Here is a 23,211-nt window from a genome sequence, read left to right as displayed (position 1 = left end):
ACTACAGTAGGTCTTGCAGTGATGTCATGTTTCTAATTCAGCTTCATCTTAGTTTATCCAACAAAAGGTTTGACCAACAATCATGTGATTATGAGTTGTGTCTCTTTCATGGATCCTGACAGTGAATGTGTCCAGTTGGCAGCAACAGCAGAGCTGCTTAACAGCATGACAGACCAAACCATAATGATACTACTAATTGTTTCCGTTGAGGTCCTTGGTATTCAATTCATAGTTTGTCTCCTAGCATGTTCTAGAGGTTATGATAGAAGCTGGTTTATCTCCTAGCATGTTCTAGAGGTTATGATAGAAGCTGGTTTATCTCCTAGCATGTTCTAGAGGTTATGATAGAAGCTGGTTTATCTTCTAGCATGTTCTAGAGGTTATGATAGAAGCTGGTTTATCTTCTAGCATGTTCTAGAGGTTATGATAGAAACTGGTTTATCTTCTAGCATGTTCTAGAGGTTATGATAGAAGCTGGTTTATCTTCTAGCATGTTCTAGAGGTTATGATAGAAGCTGGTTTATCTCCTAGCATGTTCTAGAGGTTATGATAGAAGCTGGTTTATCTCCTAGCATGTTCTAGAGGTTATGAGCTTATCTCCTAGCATGTTCTAGAGGTTATGATAGAAGCTGGTTTATCTCCTAGCATGTTCTAGAGGTTATGATAGAAGCTGGTTTATCTTCTAGCATGTTCTAGAGGTTATGATAGAAGCTGGTTTATCTCCTAGCATGTTCTAGAGGTTATGATAGAAGCTGGTTTATCTTCTAGCATGTTCTAGAGGTTATGATAGAAGCTGGTTTATCTCCTAGCATGTTCTAGAGGTTATGATAGAAGCTGGTTTATCTCCTAGCATGTTCTAGAGGTTATGATAGAAGCTGGTTTATCTCCTAGCATGTTCTAGAGGTTATGAGCTTATCTCCTAGCATGTTCTAGAGGTTATGATAGAAGCTGGTTTATCTCCTAGCATGTTCTAGAGGTTATGATAGAAGCTGGTTTATCTTCTAGCATGTTCTAGAGGTTATGATAGAAGCTGGTTTATCTCCTAGCATGTTCTAGAGGTTATGATAGAAGCTGGTTTATCTTCTAGCATGTTCTAGAGGTTATGATAGAAGCTGGTTTATCTCCTAGCATGTTCTAGAGGTTATGATAGAAGCTGGTTTATCTTCTAGCATGTTCTAGAGGTTATGATAGAAGCTGGTTTATCTTCTAGCATGTTCTAGAGGTTATGGAAGAAGCTGGTTTATCTCCTAGCATGTTCTAGAGGTTATGGAAGAAGCTGGTTTATCTCCTAGCATGTTCTAGAGGTTATGATAGAAGCTGGTTTATCTTCTAGCATGTTCTAGAGGTTATGATAGAAGCTGGTTTATCTTCTAGCATGTTCTAGAGGTTATGATAGAAGCTGGTTTATCTCCTAGCATGTTCTAGAGGTTATGGAAGAAGCTGGTTTATCTCCTAGCATGTTCTAGAGGTTATGATAGAAGCTGGTTTATCTCCTAGCATGTTCTAGAGGTTATGGAAGAAGCTGTGACAATAAATGTAAAAATACAGAGTCAGTGTTTACTGTGGTTGAAGACCTGAAACAGCTGCATGATCAGGATTAGAGGGAGTTTGGGGAGATGTTCTATTCTGATCCACAGCCTTATGATAACGGGCCAGAAGAGGGATTTTAGGATTCTAGGTTCTGCCCAATAGTTTTACTTTTATGAAAGATGTCTCATTTGAAAAGATTTGGCAAGAGTTTTTGAAAAAAAATAGCCAGTCTACGAGCTTGTAGATCGGCTATTTTTGAATAGCCACAAAATTAAATGAGGCTTTATTGTTTTTTAAACTGTTCCTCGTTTTGCTGCGGACCCCTTGGGGAGTAATGTAGCATTTTGCAGAAAATGTACTTCAGACTTCTGGTGATTAGTAGTTTCGTTCCCTACCTATGTTGATGCACTTATTGTGAGTCGCTTTGGATAAAAGTGTCTGCTAAATGACTGTAATGTAATGTAATGTAATGTAATGTAATGACTGTAATGTAATGTAATGTAATGTAATGTAATGTAATGTAATGTAATGTAATGTAATGGAGGAGGGGTCTTTGAGAACCATTGATTTAGACCATAAACAAACTTTAAAAAGGTGTAAAACAGAAGGAGGAAGCGCTGTGTGTGGCTTTAACTTCAGTAGAACAGGCTCTACACAGAGCAGGGCTGATGGAGCACACATTGCATATACTGTCGGGCAGACGCCTGTTATCTTAGTATTTTAACTTTCTTCGTAAATGAATGCCATACTTCTATGTCACACAAAAGTAGCAAAAATAGCAGATCTACAAGCTCAAAACGAGTTGCAGTGCGACGCGTTTTGACCTTGTAGATCTGCTAGATTTGAATTGGAATCCAGATTTTTTTAAATTTATTATTTCTTTATTGGAATCCTGAAAAGTATTTTTATTTTAATTTAAAATGCATTTAGTTATACTCAGAGGTGGGGACTTGGACTCGAGACTCGAGACTCGACTTGGACTCGAGTCCCGATTTTGATGACTTTAGACTTGCTTGATCAAATCAAAAATAGACTTGGACTTGCTTGGGACTTGAATGCCAAAGACTTGAGACTTGACTTGACTTGAGCCCTCTTGACTTGAAAATTCAAGTCTTTTCAAGTCACTTTCAAGTCACTTAAGCAAGCCAAAAATGTTTAAAAAGTGTCGCATCAACTATAATGTTATTAGTCAGAAATCCCGGCTGTCAGTGACACCTAGTGTAGTGTTGCCTACACCATGGGTTCCCAAACTTTTCAGCCCGCGACCCCAAAATAAGGCGGCCATTGACTCGCGACCCCACCTAAACCTGGAGGTAATTTATGCACATAAACTTGCACGTTCGGTGCGCATTTGAAATGTATTAAAATGGTAAAAGGTACTATTTGTAATCATTTTAGGTTGTATTTCATCCATTTTGTTGAATTTGAAATAAAAATTAAAATACATTTAAAAAAAGTTTTATTTTTTTGATTTGTTTTATGACCCAAAATAATTTCGTGACCCCACCTTCAGTCTCCGGTCGCGACCCCAACTTTGGGAACCCCTGGCCTACACTACAATTATTTGAAAACTTTAGGTACTTTGTAGATTTTGGTTATTAATACAAAACATAGGCCTACATTAACCACTTCAGCGATACATTTCGGCCATTTGAAAATAGCCATTGTGATAACAGAGCCTGCCTGCTTGATCAGGGGATACATTGAATTTGTGTAAGATCCTGTGTCTAGGTGAGACATGGCCCTTGACATGATCTAAATGTCTCAATAGAAGAGCAGGGAGACAAAATACAACCACTCTGATTGTATAAGTTATGTTGTATTAACATACTCTACCATACCGATTTTACAAAAGTACATTATATTCATTAAAAAAGGGCCATTTTAAACCCTGTCCTCAAGGAGGAAATTAAAAGTACAGTATCTGCGTTCTGTTGGCCTGGAAGAACCCTTGTTTTAAAATAAATGCAAATTGTGAAAAATGCTTATGATTTATTTAAATCTTTACATATCATTAATTAAGTTATAACTTGTTTGGGACTCTAAACAAAAGGTTAGGACTTGTGTGGGACTCGAAACAAAAGGTTAAGACTTGTATGGGACTCGAAACAAAAGGTTAGGACTTGTGTGGGACTCGAAACAAAAAGCTGAGGACTTGGACTTGACTTGGGACTTGGCTGTGTTGACTTGGACTTGACTCGGGACTTGAGAGCAAAGACTTGAGACTCGACTTGGACTTGCAACATAGGGACTTTGTCCCACCTCTGGTTATACTTTTTCAACTTAAATACAAATACATTGGACATAAAAAAGACAATATAATGTTAATACTAGTCATTAAGCTACTAATATAGACTGAAGTAATTACAGCGGGTTATATTTGCATGTTTAGAATCATAACAGCTGAGATCAATAATATAATCACTATTCTGATATTAACCTGCGGGACGCATTAAGTGAAGGTGGGGGCCGCATGGGGCCCCCGGGCCGCCAGTTGCCCACCCCTGACATAGACGTTCAGACTGTAGGGCAAAATACTGAGGTGAAAAAAGTGACATTTATTTTCTTGAGCAAGGCAATAGAGAAAACCAACTGGTTTGCACTGTTTGGTCTTCAACAGGGTCTGACCATCAAGGTGGTTAGTCACACAAACTGTGGGTTTTCTGCCCCCCCCCTTCCTCCCCCCCAGAGAGAGGAAGAGGATGAGCCGGGTGGCGAGCAGCGTCCAGCCCAAGTACGAGCTGGTCCAGGAGATCGGGCGGGGCAGCTACGGCGTGGTGTACGAGGCGCTGGTGAAGCGGAGCGGCGCCCGCGTGGCCGTCAAGAAGATCCGCTGCCACTCGCCCGAGAACGTGGAGCTGGCGCTGCGCGAGTTCTGGGCCCTGAGCAGCATCCAGAGCCAGCACCCCAACGTCATCCACCTGGAGGAGTGTGTTCTACAGAGAGACGGCCTGGCCCAGAGGATGCACCATGGCTCCAACAGCTCCACACTATACCTAGAGGTAAGGATGCACCATCATCACTCTACCTAGAGGATGAACCATGGCTCTAACAGCTCCACACTATACCTAGAGGTAAGGATGCACCGTCATCACTCTACCTAGAGGATGCACCATGGCTCCAACAGCTCCACACTATACCTAGAGGTAAGGATGCACCATCATCACTCTACCTAGAGGATGCACCATGGCTCTAACAGCTCCACACTATACCTAGAGGTAAGGATGCACCGTCATCACTCTACCTAGAGGATGCACCATGGCTCCAACAGCTCCACACTATACCTAGAGGTAAGGATGCACCGTCATCACTCTACCTAGAGGATGCACCATGGCTCTAACAGCTCCACACTATACCTAGAGGTAAGGATGCACCGTCATCACTCTACCTAGAGGATGCACCATGGCTCTAACAGCTCCACACTATACCTAGAGGTAAGGATGCACCGTCATCACTCTACCTAGAGGATGCACCATGGCTCTAACAGCTCCACACTATACCTAGAGGTAAGGATGCACCGTCATCACTCTACCTAGAGGATGCACCATGGCTCTAACAGCTCCACACTATACCTAGAGGTAAGGATGCACCGTCATCACTCTACCTAGAGGATGCACCATGGCTCTAACAGCTCCACACTATACCTAGAGGTAAGGATGCACCGTCATCACTCTACCTAGAGGATGCACCATGGCTCTAACAGCTCCACACTATACCTAGAGGTAAGGATGCACCGTCATCACTCTACCTAGAGGATGCACCATGGCTCTAACAGTCGATGTGAGGACTACGCGGCCCTCACTCCTACGTGGCACTGCCGATGCGACCGATATGTCTGAGTCATTGTGTCGGGGGCTTTGTCAGAGAACCCGTCTGTCCGTGTCCCTTTTATTAGGGATGTTCCGATACCATTTTTTTCAGACGAGTACGAGTACAAGTACTCAATTTTCAGTACTCGCCGATACCGAGTACCGATACGAGTACTTTGTTCTTTTTTGAGTAACCACTTATTTTACCCCTTTTTTCTCCAATTTCATTTCATTGTTATGCCTTGTACTTGTACTTGTTATTTTAATAATAATTATTGTTAAATTGCGTTAATAACTTTGTTTACTTGGTTAATAGTAGCTCTGGTCCACCGCATGTCTAAAATACACTTTTAGGTAGGCCAGAAAAGAAAATATTTCAGCGGAAGGAAAGATCTGGTCAATAGAACAATTAAAATACCAGATCTGTAGAGCAGTGGTTCTCAAACTGTTACATGTCAAGGACCCCCAAATTGACACTTATTAGCCCGCTGACCCCCATTTGAAAATATATGCCATGGGACCCCATAAGAGAAGAATATTACGGCTCTAGCAGTCAATTCCCAACCATTTTAATTTCAAGGACCCCCAGTTTGACATGCATTAGGGCTACGGACTCCCATTTAATGGCATTTTTATCTCATGGGACCCCAATTTATATTGTACAATCCATGCTAATTTAACTCTGAGAGTGTGCAACGGGTCCATTTGGTTCCATTTTTACACTCTCAGAGTTACAGACCCATAAGGGTCCATTTGGTTCATAATCATAACTATCCATCATTTAGCTGGGGACCCCCTGGTACTCTCTCAAGCACCCCTGGGGGTCCCCAGACACCACTTTGAGGACCAATGCTGTACAGGGCACCAAATAATGTTTTTCCTTCTGGTGAAATATTTTATTTTCTGGCCAAAAAGTGCATTTTAGACGTGAGGTGGGGGGCTCAGAGTGTCCCCACTAAGGAAAGAAGGCTTTCAACTCCACAAAACCGTCTTTGTTTTGGTCAGTAGCGAAAGTGTATTATTATATTTTTTTTTACTAAAGACGAGCAGCCTGCGCTACCGCGGGTGTGAGGAGAAAGGAACGACAGTACCATAACGTTAAGGAGAACTCCTTCTAACGCTAATCAGCTCTCCTGTCCTCTTTCCCTGTATTAGCGCCGACTCATACTCCGAAAAACAGCAGATCTACAAGCTCACAACGGGTCGCGTCTGGAAGCGTTGTGAGCTTGTAGATCTGCTGTTTTCAGCGCGCGACACCGTCGTGCATAAGGAGCATAAATGAGGCTTTGACCAGTGTTGCCAAATCCGTTTATTATAAGCGACTTTGGTATTGTTTTTCTGTAAAGTAGATTGTACATATTGAGGGGTCCTTCCTCTTGGCATGAAAATGTTTGGGAAAACATAAAACAATATTAGACAGTATTTAATATTAGACAGTTTGACTGACCTGCCCTAGTTGCTTATTTTGGCCTTATTTTTATAGACCTGGCTGCTTGTTTCTCTCCAGCAGAATCTGGCAACACTGGCTACGGCTAATAACAACGCTAGCTCCGTCTGTGATAACAGAGCCTGCTCCGGTCTGAACCATGCTCTCTGACTGGACGGTGGACAGAACTTTCTGTTACAGTAAAATCCATCTAAAAGTACCACCACACAACTGAAAAGTATCGCGACTATGACCACAAGTTAGAAACTCAAAGTGGTTATAACTTTGAGGCACAGCTGTTAACAATGCGATGTTAATACCAGCGGCCGTCATTGTTTTGTTATCGGGTAAAAGTATCGGGAGCTTTACCGAGTACCGATTCGAGTACACAAGTAGCGTATCGGGCCCGAGTACCGATACTGGTATCGGTATCGGAACAACCCTACCTTTTATGCCCATATATGGATGAAGCTGACTCGTGGTTTGTTTATGGTTATGTCGTCATAGTGACGTGGCCGTGGTTTGTTTTAGGCTGAGTCAGAATGACGTCAGAGGTCCGCCTCCCCGCCTGCCCTCCCTAAGGTCAATAGGACGGGGAGATTATTTTGGTTGTGCCGTTCAGTAACTTAGTAAAATGGTCATGAAAAGGACTGGTGATGAGGTCATGGATCTGTGAGCCACTCTGTGGCAACACAGACATCTATTGTTAATTGTCATGACAGATAAAATGGCAGAAAGAAAGGGGAAAAAATAATTGGCTACTCTTACTGTTTAAAACACAAATATATATAATTAATTGTGCTGTCTGGAGAGGTGGGGAGTGTGAGGACATTAATGAATGTCACTGGGTTGTTCAGACTGACTCGCTCTAGAGACAGTCTTTGCCTTATCCCAGTCTTTAAAAAAAACCTTTCCTCATGCTGTCTTATAACAGTCAGTTTAAAAGACCTTTTCCTCATGCTGTCTTATAACAGTCAGTTTAAAAGACCTTTTCCTCATGCTGTCTTATAACAGTCAGTTTAAAAGACCTTTTCCTCATGCTGTCTTATAGCAGTCAGTTTAAAAGACCTTTTCCTCATGCTGTCTTATAGCAGTCAGTTTAAAACCCCTTTTCCTCATGCTGTCTTATAACAGTCAGTTTAAAAGACCTTTTCCTCATGCTGTCTTATAACAGTCAGTTTAAAAGACCTTTTCCTCATGCTGTCTTATAGCAGTCAGTTTAAAAGACCTTTTCCTCATGCTGTCTTATAACAGTCAGTTTAAAAGACCTTTTCCTCATGCTGTCTTATAGCAGTCAGTTTAAAAGACCTTTTCCTCATGCTGTCTTATAGCAGTCAGTTTAAAAGACCTTTTCCTCATGCTGTCTTATAGCAGTCAGTTTAAAAGACCTTTTCCTCAAGCTGTCTTATAGCAGTCAGTTTAAAACCCCTTTTCCTCATGCTGTCTTATAACAGTCAGTTTAAAATACCTTTTCCTCATGCTGTCTTATAGCAGTCAGTTTAAAAGACCTTTTCCTCATGCTGTCTTATAACAGTCAGTTTAAAACCCCTTTTCCTCATGCTGTCTTATAGCAGTCAGTTTAAAAGACCTTTTCCTCATGCTGTCTTATAACAGTCAGTTTAAAAGACCTTTTCCTCATGCTGTCTTATAGCAGTCAGTTTAAAAGACCTTTTCCTCATGCTGTCTTATAGCAGTCAGTTTAAAAGACCTTTTCCTCATGCTGTCTTATAGCAGTCAGTTTAAAAGACCTTTTCCTCATGCTGTCTTATAGCAGTCAGTTTAAAACCCCTTTTCCTCATGCTGTCTTATAACAGTCAGTTTAAAATACCTTTTCCTCATGCTGTCTTATAGCAGTCAGTTTAAAAGACCTTTTCCTCATGCTGTCTTATAACAGTCAGTTTAAAACCCCTTTTCCTCATGCTGTCTTATAACAGTCAGTTTAAAACCCCTTTTCCTCATGCTGTCTTATAACAGTCAGTTTAAAAGACCTTTTCCTCATGCTGTCTTATAACAGTCAGTTTAAAACCCCTTTTCCTCATGCTGTCTTATAACAGTCAGTTTAAAAGACCTTTTCCTCATGCTGTCTTATAACAGTCAGTTTAAAAGACCTTTTCGTCATGCTGTCTTATAACAGTCAGTTTAAAAGACCTTTTCCTCATGCTGTCTTATAACAGTCAGTTTAAAAGACCTTTTCCTCATGATGTCTTATAGCAGTCAGTTTAAAACCCCTTTTCCTCATGCTGTCTTATAACAGTCATTTTAAAAGACCTTTTCCTCATGCTGTCTCATAACAGTCAGTTTAAAAGACCTTTTCCTCATGCTGTCTTATAACAGTCAGTTTAAAAGACCTTTTCCTCATGCTGTCTTATAACAGTCAGTTTAAAAGACCTTTTCCTCATGCTGTCTTATAGCAGTCAGTTTAAAAGACCTTTTCCTCATGCTGTCTTATAGCAGTCAGTTTAAAAGACCTTTTCCTCATGCTGTCTTATAGCAGTCAGTTTAAAAGACCTTTTCCTCATGCTGTCTTATAACAGTCAGTTTAAAAGACCTTTTCCTCATGCTGTCTTATAGCAGTCAGTTTAAAAGACCTTTTCCTCATGCTGTCTTATAACAGTCAGTTTAAAAGACCTTTTCCTCATGCTGTCTTATAGCAGTCAGTTTAAAACCCCTTTTCCTCATGCTGTCTTATAACAGTCAGTTTTTAAAAGACCTTTTCCTCATGCTGTCTTATAACAGTCAGTTTAAAAGACCTTTTCCTCATGCTGTCTTATAACAGTCAGTTTAAAAGACCTTTTCCTCATGCTGTCTTATAGCAGTCAGTTTAAAAGACCTTTTCCTCATGCTGTCTTATATCAGTCAGTTTAAAAGACCTTTTCCTCATGCTGTCTTATAACAGTCAGTTTAAAAGACCTTTTCCTCATGCTGTCTTATAGCAGTCAGTTTAAAACCCCTTTTCCTCATGCTGTCTTATAACAGTCAGTTTAAAAGACCTTTTCCTCATGCTGTCTTATAGCAGTCAGTTTAAAAGACCTTTTCCTCATGCTGTCTTATAACAGTCAGTTTAAAAGACCTTTTCCTCATGCTGTCTTATAACAGTCAGTTTAAAACCCCTTTTCCTCATGCTGTCTTATAGCAGTCAGTTTAAAAGACCTTTTCCTCATGCTGTCTTATAACAGTCAGTTTAAAAGACCTTTTCCTCATGCTGTCTTATAACAGTCAGTTTAAAAGACCTTTTCCTCATGCTGTCTTATAACAGTCAGTTTAAAAGACCTTTTCCTCATGCTGTCTTATAGCAGTCAGTTTAAAAGACCTTTTCCTCATGCTGTCTTATAACAGTCAGTTTAAAAGACCTTTTCCTCATGCTGTCTTATAGCAGTCAGTTTAAAAGACCTTTTCCTCATGCTGTCTTATAGCAGTCAGTTTAAAAGACCTTTTCCTCATGCTGTCTTATAGCAGTCAGTTTAAAAGACCTTTTCCTCATGCTGTCTTATAACAGTCAGTTTAAAAGACCTTTTCCTCATGCTGTCTTATAACAGTCAGTTTAAAAGACCTTTTCCTCATGCTGTCTTATAGCAGTCAGTTTAAAAGACCTTTTCCTCATGCTGTCTTATAACAGTCAGTTTAAAACCCCTTTTCCTCATGCTGTCTTATAACAGTCAGTTTAAAAGACCTTTTCCTCATGCTGTCTTATAGCAGTCAGTTTAAAAGACCTTTTCCTCATGCTGTCTTATAACAGTCAGTTTAAAAGACCTTTTCCTCATGCTGTCTTATAACAGTCAGTTTAAAAGACCTTTTCCTCATGCTGTCTTATAACAGTCAGTTTAAAAGACCTTTTCCTCATGCTGTCTTATAACAGTCAGTTTAAAACCCCTTTTCCTCATGCTGTCTTATAGCAGTCAGTTTAAAAGACCTTTTCCTCATGCTGTCTTATAACAGTCAGTTTAAAAGACCTTTTCCTCATGCTGTCTTATAACAGTCAGTTTAAAAGACCTTTTCCTCATGCTGTCTTATAGCAGTCAGTTTAAAAGACCTTTTCCTCATGCTGTCTTATAGCAGTCAGTTTAAAAGACCTTTTCCTCATGCTGTCTTATAACAGTCAGTTTAAAAGACCTTTTCCTCATGCTGTCTTATAGCAGTCAGTTTAAAAGACCTTTTCCTCATGCTGTCTTATAGCAGTCAGTTTAAAAGACCTTTTCCTCATGCTGTCTTATAACAGTCAGTTTAAAAGACCTTTTCCTCATGCTGTCTTATAACAGTCAGTTTAAAAGACCTTTTCCTCATGCTGTCTTATAGCAGTCAGTTTAAAAGACCTTTTCCTCATGCTGTCTTATAGCAGTCAGTTTAAAAGACCTTTTCCTCATGCTGTCTTATAGCAGTCAGTTTAAAAGACCTTTTCCTCATGCTGTCTTATAACAGTCAGTTTAAAAGACCTTTTCCTCATGCTGTCTTATAGCAGTCAGTTTAAAAGACCTTTTCCTCATGCTGTCTTATAGCAGTCAGTTTAAAAGACCTTTTCCTCATGCTGTCTTATAGCAGTCAGTTTAAAAGACCTTTTCCTCATGCTGTCTTATAGCAGTCAGTTTAAAAGACCTTTTCCTCATGCTGTCTTATAGCAGTCAGTTTAAAAGACCTTTTCCTCATGCTGTCTTATAGCAGTCAGTTTAAAAGACCTTTTCCTCATGCTGTCTTATAGCAGTCAGTTTAAAAGACCTTTTCCTCATGCTGTCTTATAGCAGTCAGTTTAAAAGACCTTTTCCTCATGCTGTCTTATAACAGTCAGTTTAAAAGACCTTTTCCTCATGCTGTCTTATAGCAGTCAGTTTAAAAGACCTTTTCCTCATGCTGTCTTATAGCAGTCAGTTTAAAAGACCTTTTCCTCATGCTGTCTTATAACAGTCAGTTTAAAAGACCTTTTCCTCATGCTGTCTTATAGCAGTCAGTTTAAAAGACCTTTTCCTCATGCTGTCTTATAACAGTCAGTTTAAAAGACCTTTTCCTCATGCTGTCTTATAGCAGTCAGTTTAAAAGACCTTTTCCTCATGCTGTCTTATAACAGTCAGTTTAAAAGACCTTTTCCTCATGCTGTCTTATAGCAGTCAGTTTAAAAGACCTTTTCCTCATGCTGTCTTATAGCAGTCAGTTTAAAAGACCTTTTCCTCATGCTGTCTTATAGCAGTCAGTTTAAAAGACCTTTTCCTCATGCTGTCTTATAACAGTCAGTTTAAAAGACCTTTTCCTCATGCTGTCTTATAGCAGTCAGTTTAAAAGACCTTTTCCTCATGCTGTCTTATAACAGTCAGTTTAAAAGACCTTTTCCTCATGCTGTCTTATAGCAGTCAGTTTAAAAGACCTTTTCCTCATGCTGTCTTATAGCAGTCAGTTTAAAAGACCTTTTCCTCATGCTGTCTTATAGCAGTCAGTTTAAAAGACCTTTTCCTCATGCTGTCTTATAGCAGTCAGTTTAAAAGACCTTTTCCTTGTGCTGTCTTATGCTCCATGAGATCCATAGATCACTGCTCCTTGATCCTCTTAACCACGTAACCACATCTATCTAATCACCTGGTTACTGTGAGACTACCTCCACCGTCTGTCTGTCTGTCTGTCTGTCTGTCTGTCTGTCTGTCTGTCTGTCTGTCTGTCTGTCTGTCTGTCTGTCTGTCTGTCTGTCTGTCTGTCTGTCTGTCTGCCTACTGAGTGGCAAAAAAGTACTTTCTGGCCTTAACAGCCCCATACTGTACATCCAAACAGAACAGTCCATTCTGTATTAAACTACGTTAAACTCACCAACATGTCAGCTGTACGGAAAGCTTGAATTATCCTCTTTCTTTCTGCAAAGTTTTAGTTTCATATAAATCCACCGTAGAGACATGTTATGAGAAACTTTGTCAATACATGTCATGCAGGTGATTAGTGTCAGAGTTTGGAAGCGCTCGTTTTCAATAACCCAACGTCCTGCTGCCTCCTGCATCATGTGACATGTAGAAACAGGTGGTACTCAGGACCGTTGAGTGATTTACAACGAGCGCTTCCAAACTCCAACTCTCCATGATGCTCAATGTTTACCACTCAGTGTAGATGAGGGGGGCGTGTCCAACTCTCCATGATGCTCAATGTTTACCACTCAGTGTAGATGAGGGGGGCGTGTCCAACGCTCCATGATGCTCAATGTTTACCACTCAGTGTAGATGAGGGGGGCGTGTCCCGGTGGAAACGTGACGCATGTGCATACCAAGGTTGGGCGATTGGACGAATATATCGGTAGTCGGCGATTGGATGAGTCCAATTGTCGAATGTTTTTATTAGGCGATTTTTGGGACGATGTATCTTAATGCCTCCAGAATTAAACTCTTCAAATATAGCCACATTAAATGTAAAGCGCAATACAAAGCGTGCACGAAATGTTAATCAATTTGGGCCGTTCTAATAATGATTGATGATGAAGAAGGCACGCTCTTGTTGCGCTTATTTCTGACGAGTCTAGGCTACAAAACTCAGTCCCCTCCCCAGTAGGTAGGTAGGTAGGTAGGTAAGTAGGTAGGTAGGTAGGTAGGTAGGTAGGTAGGTAAGTAGGTAGGTAAGTAGGTAGGTAGGTAGGTAGGTAGGTAGGTAGGTAGGTAGGTAGGTAGGTAGGTAGGTAGGTAGGCTACTGAATGGAGTGGAGGAGAGCAGAGGAAAGAGGGAATAGTTTTGCTTTCCTAGTTGTCTGTTTATCAGCTACTGTACGTTTGATGAAAGCTGTATATATATTTTTATAAAAAAACGAAATTGAAGCTCCAGTTTCTGCAAATCGTCGCTGTGCATTTGCAAGCTTGAACGCATGCAATGTTATTGTCCATGACGGAGGCGCGCCGACTCAGCAGAGCTTGAGGCCGAGGAGGCACGCCCTCGCGCCTCCAGGCGCGAGGGCCCGCGCTGACCGGCCGATGCTCTGATAGTCAACACAGCGCCGTCCGAGTTGTAAACCGATAGGGACAGAATAGTTCTTTTCATGGATCACTGTGTGTGTGTGTGTGTGTGTGTGTGTCTCAGGGAGAAACTTTAACAATGCGTGTGTGCGCGGGCGCGTGCATGCGCGTGCGCATGTGTGTGCATGCGTGTGCGCGTGTGCACAAACGCGCACGCACACACACACACACACACACACACCCTCCCTCTAGTCTGGCTTGCATTGCCCTCTAGCGTTGGTTTTACAGAATTGCCTGAAAACAAGTGCTCCTTCTTCAATCGTCCTGGTTATTCAATCGTCCTGTAACATATATATATATTCAAAGATTTGCAAAAAAAATCACGATTAAAAAAAAAATAGCAGATCTACAAGCTCATAGCGCGGCACAGCTGTAGATCTGCTATTTTTGAATAGCCAAAGACATCTAAAATGACAGAGATGCGTTCCCGGTTGAAAGGGTTAAAGATGAAATGAAGGTGTTTCTAGTGAGTTCTTTAAAGATGAAAATATACATATAACAGTGTATTAATATACCTAGTATAACAGTATATTAATATACCTAGTATAACAGTGTTCCACTAAACAGGAGATGATTCTTTTTGTATAATGGATCTATTAGTTAGATGAACTTATTTCACCCCTCTCCTCTCCTCTCCTCTCTCCTCAGCTGGTAGAAACCTCTCTAAAAGGAGAGATCTCCTTCTCTCCGTGCTGTGTGTACTACCTGTGGTTAACCCTCTCCTCTCCTCTCCTCTCTCTCTAGCTGGTAGAAACCTCTCTAAAAGGAGAGATCTCCTTCTCCCCGGGCTGTGCGTACTACCTGTGGTTAACCCTCTCCTCTCCTCTCTCTAGCTGGTAGAAACCTCTCTAAAAGGAGAGATCTCCTTCTCTCCGGGCTGTGTGTACTACCTGTGGTTAACCCTCTCCTCTCCTCTCTCCTCTCTCTCTAGCTGGTAGAAACCTCTCTAAAAGGAGAGATCTCCTTCTCTCCGGGCTGTGTGTACTACCTGTGGTTAACCCTCTCCTCTCCTCTCTCCTCTCTCTCTAGCTGGTAGAAACCTCTCTAAAAGGAGAGATCTCCTTCTCTCCGGGCTGTGTGTACTACCTGTGGTTAACCCTCTCCTCTCCTCTCTCTCTAGCTGGTAGAAACCTCTCTAAAAGGAGAGATCTCCTTCTCTCCGGGCTGTGTGTACTACCTGTGGTTAACCCTCTCCTCTCCTCTCTCCTCTCTCCTCTCTCCTCTCTCTCTAGCTGGTAGAAACCTCTCTAAAAGGAGAGATCTCCTTCTCTCCGTGCTGTGCGTACTACCTGTGGTTAACCCTCTCCTCTCCTCTCCTCTCTAGCTGGTAGAAACCTCTCTAAAAGGAGAGATCTCCTTCTCTCCGGGCTGTGTGTACTACCTGTGGTTAACCCTCTCCTCTCCTCTCTCCTCTCTCCTCTCTCCTCTCTCCTCTCTCCTCTCCTCTCTCTCTAGCTGGTAGAAACCTCTCTAAAAGGAGAGATCTCCTTCTCTCCGGGCTGTGCGTACTACCTGTGGTTAACCCTCTCCTCTCCTCTCTCCTCTCTCTCTAGCTGGTAGAAACCTCTCTAAAAGGAGAGATCTCCTTCTCTCCGGGCTGTGTGTACTACCTGTGGTTAACCCTCTCCTCTCCTCTCTCCTCTCTCCTCTCTCCTCTCTCCTCTCCTCTCTCTCTAGCTGGTAGAAACCTCTCTAAAAGGAGAGATCTCCTTCTCTCCGGGCTGTGTGTACTACCTGTGGTTAACCCTCTCCTCTCCTCTCCTCTCTCTAGCTGGTAGAAACCTCTCTAAAAGGAGAGATCTCCTTCTCTCCGGGCTGTGTGTACTACCTGTGGTTAACCCTCTCCTCTCCTCTCCTCTCTCTCTAGCTGGTAGAAACCTCTCTAAAAGGAGAGATCTCCTTCTCCCCGGGCTGTGTGTACTACCTGTGGTTAACCCTCTCCTCTCCTCTCCTCTCTCTCTAGCTGGTAGAAACCTCTCTAAAAGGAGAGATCTCCTTCTCTCCGGGCTGTGCGTACTACCTGTGGTTAACCCTCTCCTCTCCTCTCTCCTCTCTCCTCAGCTGGTAGAAACCTCTCTAAAAGGAGAGATCTCCTTCTCCCCGGGCTGTGCGTACTACCTGTGGTTAACCCTCTCCTCTCCTCTCTCCTCTCTCTCTAGCTGGTAGAAACCTCTCTAAAAGGAGAGATCTCCTTCTCTCCGGGCTGTGTGTACTACCTGTGGTTAACCCTCTCCTCTCCTCTCTCCTCTCTCCTCTCTCCTCTCTCCTCTCCTCTCTCTCTAGCTGGTAGAAACCTCTCTAAAAGGAGAGATCTCCTTCTCTCCGGGCTGTGTGTACTACCTGTGGTTAACCCTCTCCTCTCCTCTCCTCTCTCTAGCTGGTAGAAACCTCTCTAAAAGGAGAGATCTCCTTCTCTCCGGGCTGTGTGTACTACCTGTGGTTAACCCTCTCCTCTCCTCTCCTCTCTCTCTAGCTGGTAGAAACCTCTCTAAAAGGAGAGATCTCCTTCTCCCCGGGCTGTGTGTACTACCTGTGGTTAACCCTCTCCTCTCCTCTCCTCTCTCTCTAGCTGGTAGAAACCTCTCTAAAAGGAGAGATCTCCTTCTCTCCGGGCTGTGTGTACTACCTGTGGTTAACCCTCTCCTCTCCTCTCCTCTCTCTCTAGCTGGTAGAAACCTCTCTAAAAGGAGAGATCTCCTTCTCTCCGGGCTGTGCGTACTACCTGTGGTTAACCCTCTCCTCTCCTCTCCTCTCTCTAGCTGGTAGAAACCTCTCTAAAAGGAGAGATCTCCTTCTCTCCGGGCTGTGCGTACTACCTGTGGTTAACCCTCTCCTCTCCTCTCCTCTCTCTAGCTGGTAGAAACCTCTCTAAAAGGAGAGATCTCCTTCTCCCCGGGCTGTGCGTACTACCTGTGGTTAACCCTCTCCTCTCCTCTCCTCTCTCTCTAGCTGGTAGAAACCTCTCTAAAAGGAGAGATCTCCTTCTCTCCGGGCTGTGCGTACTACCTGTGGTTAACCCTCTCCTCTCCTCTCTCCTCTCTCTCTAGCTGGTAGAAACCTCTCTAAAAGGAGAGATCTCCTTCTCCCCGGGCTGTGCGTACTACCTGTGGTTAACCCTCTCCTCTCCTCTCTCCTCTCTCTCTAGCTGGTAGAAACCTCTCTAAAAGGAGAGATCTCCTTCTCCCCGGGCTGTGCGTACTACCTGTGGTTAACCCTCTCCTCTCCTCTCTCCTCTCTCTCTAGCTGGTAGAAACCTCTCTAAAAGGAGAGATCTCCTTCTCCCCGGGCTGTGTGTACTACCTGTGGTTAACCCTCTCCTCTCCTCTCCTCTCTCTCTAGCTGGTAGAAACCTCTCTAAAAGGAGAGATCTCCTTCTCTCCGGGCTGTGTGTACTACCTGTGGTTAACCCTCTCCTCTCCTCTCTCTCTAGCTGGTAGAAACCTCTCTAAAAGGAGAGATCTCCTTCTCTCCGGGCTGTGTGTACTACCTGTGGTTAACCCTCTCCTCTCCTCTCTCTCTAGCTGGTAGAAACCTCTCTAAAAGGAGAGATCTCCTTCTCCCCGGGCTGTGTGTACTACCTGTGGTTAACCCTCTCCTCTCCTCTCTCTCTAGCTGGTAGAAACCTCTCTAAAAGGAGAGATCTCCTTCTCTCCGGGCTGTGTGTACTACCTGTGGTTTGTGATGGACTTCTGTGATGGAGGAGACATGAACGCGTACCTCCTGTCCAGGAAGCCCAGCAGGAGGACCAACACCTCCTTCATGCTGCAGCTGGGCAGCGCTCTGGCCTTCCTGCACCGCAACCAGATCATCCACCGGGACCTGAAGCCAGACAACATCCTCATCTCACAGGGACGGACCCCCCAGGGCTCCCCGGAGCCCACCCTCAAGGTGGCCGACTTTGGCCTGAGCAAGGTGAGCCGTTCTGTTCATTTACTCTGTAGATTCACCTAATCATCACAATAACTCACATTATAAATGGACCCGATGTACTTTTTAAACCGCCAGGGCCAGCAGAACGCATTAAGCACCTGCCCGGTGGGGCCAGTGAAAATAAAATGAAAACATTAACATCTAATAATCTCACATCATTTCCCTGTAGTGCTGCGTTCTGTTAACATTTCTGTTAAATTGTCTCAGTAATTAATTACACTTAAAACATAGTTACATGTATATTTGGATCAAAGTCTGCCGGACCTCAGCGCACCTCGCTGTAAGCAGTTCACCGCTCGCTCGCTGTAAGCAGTTCACTGCGCGCTCGCTGTAAGCAGTTCACTGCTCGCTCGCTGTAAGCAGTTCACTGCTCTCTCGCTCGCTGTAAGCAGTTCACTGCTCGCTCGCTGTAAGCAGTTCACTGCTCTCTCGCTCGCTGTAAGCAGTTCACTGCTCGCTCGCTGTAAGCAGTTCACTGCTCTCTCGCTCGCTGTAAGCAGTTCACTGCTCGCTCGCTGTAAGCAGTTCACTGCTCTCTCGCTCGCTGTAAGCAGTTCACCGCTCGCTCGCTGTAAGCAGTTCACTGCTCGCTCGCTGTAAGTAGTTCACTGCTCTCTCGCTGTAAGTAGTTCACTGCTCACTCGCTGTAAGCAGTTCACTGCTCGCTCGCTCGCTGTAAGCAGTTCACTGCTCGCTCGCTGTAAGTAGTTCACTGCTCGCTCGCTGTAAGTAGTTCACTGCTCACTCGCTGTAAGCAGTTCACTGCTCGCTCGCTCGCTGTAAGCAGTTCACTGCTCGCTCGCTCGCTGTAAGCAGTTCACTGCTCGCTCGCTGTAAGCAGTTCACTGCTCTCTCGCTCGCTGTAAGCAGTTCACTGCTCACTCGCTGTAAGTAGTTCACTGCTCGCTCGCTGTAAGCAGTTCACTGCTCTCTCGCTCGCTGTAAGCAGTTCACTGCTCACTCGCTGTAAGCAGTTCACCACTCGCTCGCTGTAAGTAGTTCACTGCTCGCTCGCTGTAAGCAGTTCACTGCTCGCTCGCTCGCTGTAAGCAGTTCACTGCTCGCTCGCTCGCTGTAAGTAGTTCACTGCTCGCTCGCTGTAAGCAGTTCACTGCTCGCTCGCTGTAAGCAGTTCACTGCTCGCTCGCTGTAAGCAGTTCACTGCTCGCTCGCTGTAAGCAGTTCACCGCTCGCTCGCTCGCTGTAAGCAGTTCACTGCTCGCTCGCTGTAAGCAGTTCACTGCTCGCTCGCTGTAAGCAGTTCACTGCTCGCTCGCTGTAAGCAGTTCACTGCTCGCTCGCTGTAAGCAGTTCACTGCTCGCTCGCTGTAAGCAGTTCACTGCTCGCTCGCTCGCTGTAAGCAGTTCACTGCTCACTCGCTGTAAGCAGTTCACTGCTCGCTCGCTGTAAGCAGTTCACTGCTCGCTCGCTGTAAGCAGTTCACTGCTCACTCGCTCGCTCCCGCCATACAAGCACGTTATGTACTCGAGCAGGACAGGCTCACAGAAGGGTCTTTTCCTGTCATCCTGGGACCTTATCATTCATCTTCAAAATGTTTTTAAAACCAGCAGTATCCGGTCAAACACCAGGTTAAACAGATGAGACGTAAAAGAGGGAGAGAAAGTTTCAACCACAATGGCGAGGCCGCTGGAATTGTCTTGCATAAGACAGGTTCAAAGCATAAGACAGGTTCACAGCATAAGACAGGTTCACAGCATAAGACAGGTTCAAAGCATAAGACAGGTTCAAAGCATAAGACAGGTTCAAAGCATAAGACAGGTTCACAGCATAAGACAGGTTAAAAATGAGCACAATAACTATGTGGGCGTCCACACTGAAGAACCATAATGTTATATTTAAACAGTGCATCAAACACACAGCTGTGTCAGCCTGCATGGAGGGAGAGAGATCTCCAACTCCTTGGTGCTGAAAGGGGATATAAGTATAGATAAATGGTAAATGGTGCATTTATATATCGCTTTTATCCAAAGCGCTTTACGTTGTGCATTACATTCACCCATTCACACACACATTCACACACACATTCATACACACATTCACACACACATTCACACACACATTCACACACCGATGGAGGAGGAAACCATGCAAGGCACCAACCTGCTCATCGGTAGCAATGAGGTGTTCAGCGTCTTGCTCAAGGACACTTCAACACTGTAACGGTTTGCTCAATTAGCTGCTTTGCGGTGCCAGGTAGGCGTGTACCTACCAGAGAGCAGTTAGTCTCTCCTTTACAACACTAAAGGACTGGCCGTCACAACACTAACTCTGGGGGAGACCGGGATCGAACTGGGAACCTTGCGGTTTCCAGTTCACTCTACCGCTGAGCCACTGCCGCCCGGCAGATAATCATCTGACTGATTATTAATTATAAGGAGGTGAGCCTACCTAAAGTAATGCCAGCTAGCATAAAAGCTAGAGTTATAGCTATTCAAAATCAATGGTCTCCATTAATAGAATAACACAACTTTCTGAGGGTGAGTGAGACCCCAATGCAGGGCTAACAGTACAGTAGCCAATGCCTAACATTATATCTCTACCTCCTAACAATGACAGACAAGCAAAAAGTGCATAATAAAAATAATAAAAACATTACATATTCCCCCATTCAGAATGGGTTACTTTTACAATGATTATCATACATACATTTAGATATACGGTCAGGTTTAGGCCTGGCTCAGGGAAGATGCATAACTCCAGGTGTTATGTTAATAACTGTGACCTATCTCCAGGTGTTACGTTAATAACTGTGACCTATCTCCAGGTGTTACGTTAATAACTGGGACCTATCTCCAGGTGTTACGTTAATAACTGTGACCTATATAGGTCACGTTAATAACTGTGACCTATCTCCAGGTGTTATGTTAATAACTGTGACCTATCTCCAGGTGTTACGTTAATAACTGTGACCTATCTCCAGGTGTTACGTTAATAACTGTGACCCATCTCCAGGTGTTACGTTAATAACTGTGACCTATCTCCAGGTGTTACGTTAATAACTGTGACCCATCTCCAGGTGTTACTTTTAATAACTGTGACCTATCTCCAGGTGTTACGTTAATAACTGTGACCTATCTCCAGGTGTTACGTTAATAACTGTGACCTATCTCCAGGTGTTACGTTAATAACTGTGACCTATCTCCAGGTGTTACGTTAATAACTGTGACCTATCTCCAGGTGTTACGTTAATAACTGTGACCTATCTCCAGGTGTGCTCCACCTCGGGCCTCAACCCAGAGGAACCGGCCAGCGTCAACAAGTGCTTCCTGTCGACGGCGTGCGGCACAGACTTCTACATGGCCCCCGAGGTGTGGGAGGGGCACTACACGGCCAAGGCGGACATCTTCGCCCTGGGCGTGATCATCTGGGCCATGGTGGAGCGCATCACCTTCGTGGACGTGGAGACACAGAAGGAGCTGCTGGGCAGCTACGTCCAGCAGGGCTCAGAGATCGTTCCTCTGGGCGAGGCTCTGCTGGAGAACCCCAAGATGGAGCTTCTGATCCCGGCCAGGAAGAAGAGCATGAACGCCCACATGAAGCAGCTGATCAGAGACATGCTGTCTGCCAACCCTCAGGAACGCCCTGACGCTGGAGAGCTGGAGCTCAGGCTGGTCCGTATCGCCTGTAGAGAACTGGACTGGGACACGTGATGACCCCCCCTCCCCCCCATATATACTACACACATATACACATATACACATGTAGAGAACTGGACTGGGACACGTGATGACCCCCCCCTCCCCCCCACCCATATATACTACACACATATACACATATATACTACACACATATACACATATACACACATGTAGAGAACTGGACTGGGACACGTGATGACCCCCCCTCCCCTACATACACACACACACACACACACACACACACACACATACACATACACACACACCAGCCTGATCTCCAGAGAATACCGTAACATTGCACGGAACAGTGCACTTCATTCCGTGGATAGTCGCCTCGGAACTCCCAAATTGCGTGCATATGTACGGCGAGTCCCACGGTGGGCGTAACCAGTCGCAACACGGAAAAACCCGGAAGCAGAGCAGTCCGCACAATAAAATTTACGATTCTGTGCCTATCGGTACATAACTCAAACGGCGCTGAGTAGGCACAGGCGAATGTCCCACCGTTCAGGACGGCAACTCGGTCGCCTTAGCTCCCTCGGTGGTCCTTCACGGGGGGACAATTCGCCTGTGACTTTGCGCCTCCGAAATGGTTTTGTCACAAGGCAGCGCCGTACCATATGCACGCAATTCGGGAGTTCCGAGGCGGCTATCCACGGAATGAAGTGCACTCGTTCCGTGCAATGTTACGGTAATCTCTGGAGATCGGGTTGCACACACATACACACTTTATTTTCTCTTTATCAAGTATAGAGGGTGGAGCTTTAATCAGGCCTAAATATTTGAGCCCAGCCTGACAGAACGTCAGCCCAGCCCTAAAGCCTGATACATGATTAACTCATTGTGCCGGGCCCAGCCCGACCCAAAGCCCACATGTCTCTAAACCGGCTTCATTGCTGCAGTGTCTTGCTCAAGGACACTTCGACACTAACCCAGGGGGAACTGGGGATTGAACCCTTCCAATTCCCAAGCCACCGCTCAACCTCCTGAGCCACCGCTGCCCTTTTTCTGCAAAAAGTAGTCGAGGAGTGTCCACTCCATCAGATACTTGACCTGTAAGGGTCCATTTCACAGGGACCCCCACTCTGAGAACCATTGGGCTACAGGTAACCTAATTGGTCCACACAGTCACAGGTTACTTCTTTAGTTTTAGTTTTTCCAAAGGAACAAACAATGAATACATTTTTATATTAATATTCATATTAACTCTTACCCTGCCAGAGTTTTTTCAGAACAGTCTGTAGCCTCTGCCAGGGTTTTGACCGATTTTGGTACCTTTTCGCATAGCCACAAAATATATTTCTCAAGTATGATTGATCCCCAGAAAATTTCTAATCACAGATGAGATTCAGGTGTGGTTTCACAAATGTCAACGAGGTCAATTTGACCTTGTTGTCATGTGTTGTTTGATGTTTGAAAATAGCTCAAAACCAGTGGTTTCAAACCAAAAAACATTGTGAATTGTTTGTCCGTTTCAATTTTAACATTGAAGTGGATGGAGCAGCAAATCTTTGGAAATTGTTATCTCCTTATTCGTTTGGAATATCGAAAAGGTGTCAATACTAATTTTTTTTTTTTTTTTTTTTTTTTTTTAAGACGTTTTTATACGTCTTTGGCAGGCAACAGCTAATTTCTCAAAGACGTTTATAAACGTCTTTGGCAGTTATAGAGTTAATATGAGTCATTGTTTTGTAGCATGATGTAAACATTGTCCTCCAGCCAGGCTGTCCATGAGCACATATACACTACATGCTTATATACATACATGTCATATATACATACATAGTACATGTCATACATACATACATACATACATACATACATACATACATACATACATACATACATATACATATCATATATACAAACATAGTACAGCTCATACATACAT

General features: G+C 43.9%; 1 protein-coding gene across 1 annotated transcript in view; it reads left to right on the top strand.

The window, feature by feature from the left end:
* pdik1l (PDLIM1 interacting kinase 1 like) overlaps positions 1–21,460 on the top strand; it is a 25,591-nt gene extending 4,131 nt beyond the window's left edge. The window contains exons 2-4 of the mRNA XM_080442035.1: positions 4,220–4,532; positions 17,343–17,642; positions 20,892–21,460. Coding sequence (XP_080298161.1) covers positions 4,233–4,532; positions 17,343–17,642; positions 20,892–21,332 — 1,041 coding nt within the window. The 5' untranslated portion in view covers positions 4,220–4,232 and the 3' untranslated portion in view covers positions 21,333–21,460. The remainder of the gene's footprint in view (positions 1–4,219; positions 4,533–17,342; positions 17,643–20,891) is intronic.
* Positions 21,461–23,211: the final 1,751 nt, after the last annotated feature.

The sequence above is a fragment of the Gymnoscopelus braueri genome, assembly GCF_963280865.1.
Source record: "Gymnoscopelus braueri genome assembly, chromosome: 11".
NCBI lineage: Eukaryota > Metazoa > Chordata > Actinopteri > Myctophiformes > Myctophidae > Gymnoscopelus > Gymnoscopelus braueri.
The sequence above is the reverse complement of the archived record's forward strand: the minus strand, read 5'-3'. Positions and strand labels throughout refer to the sequence as shown.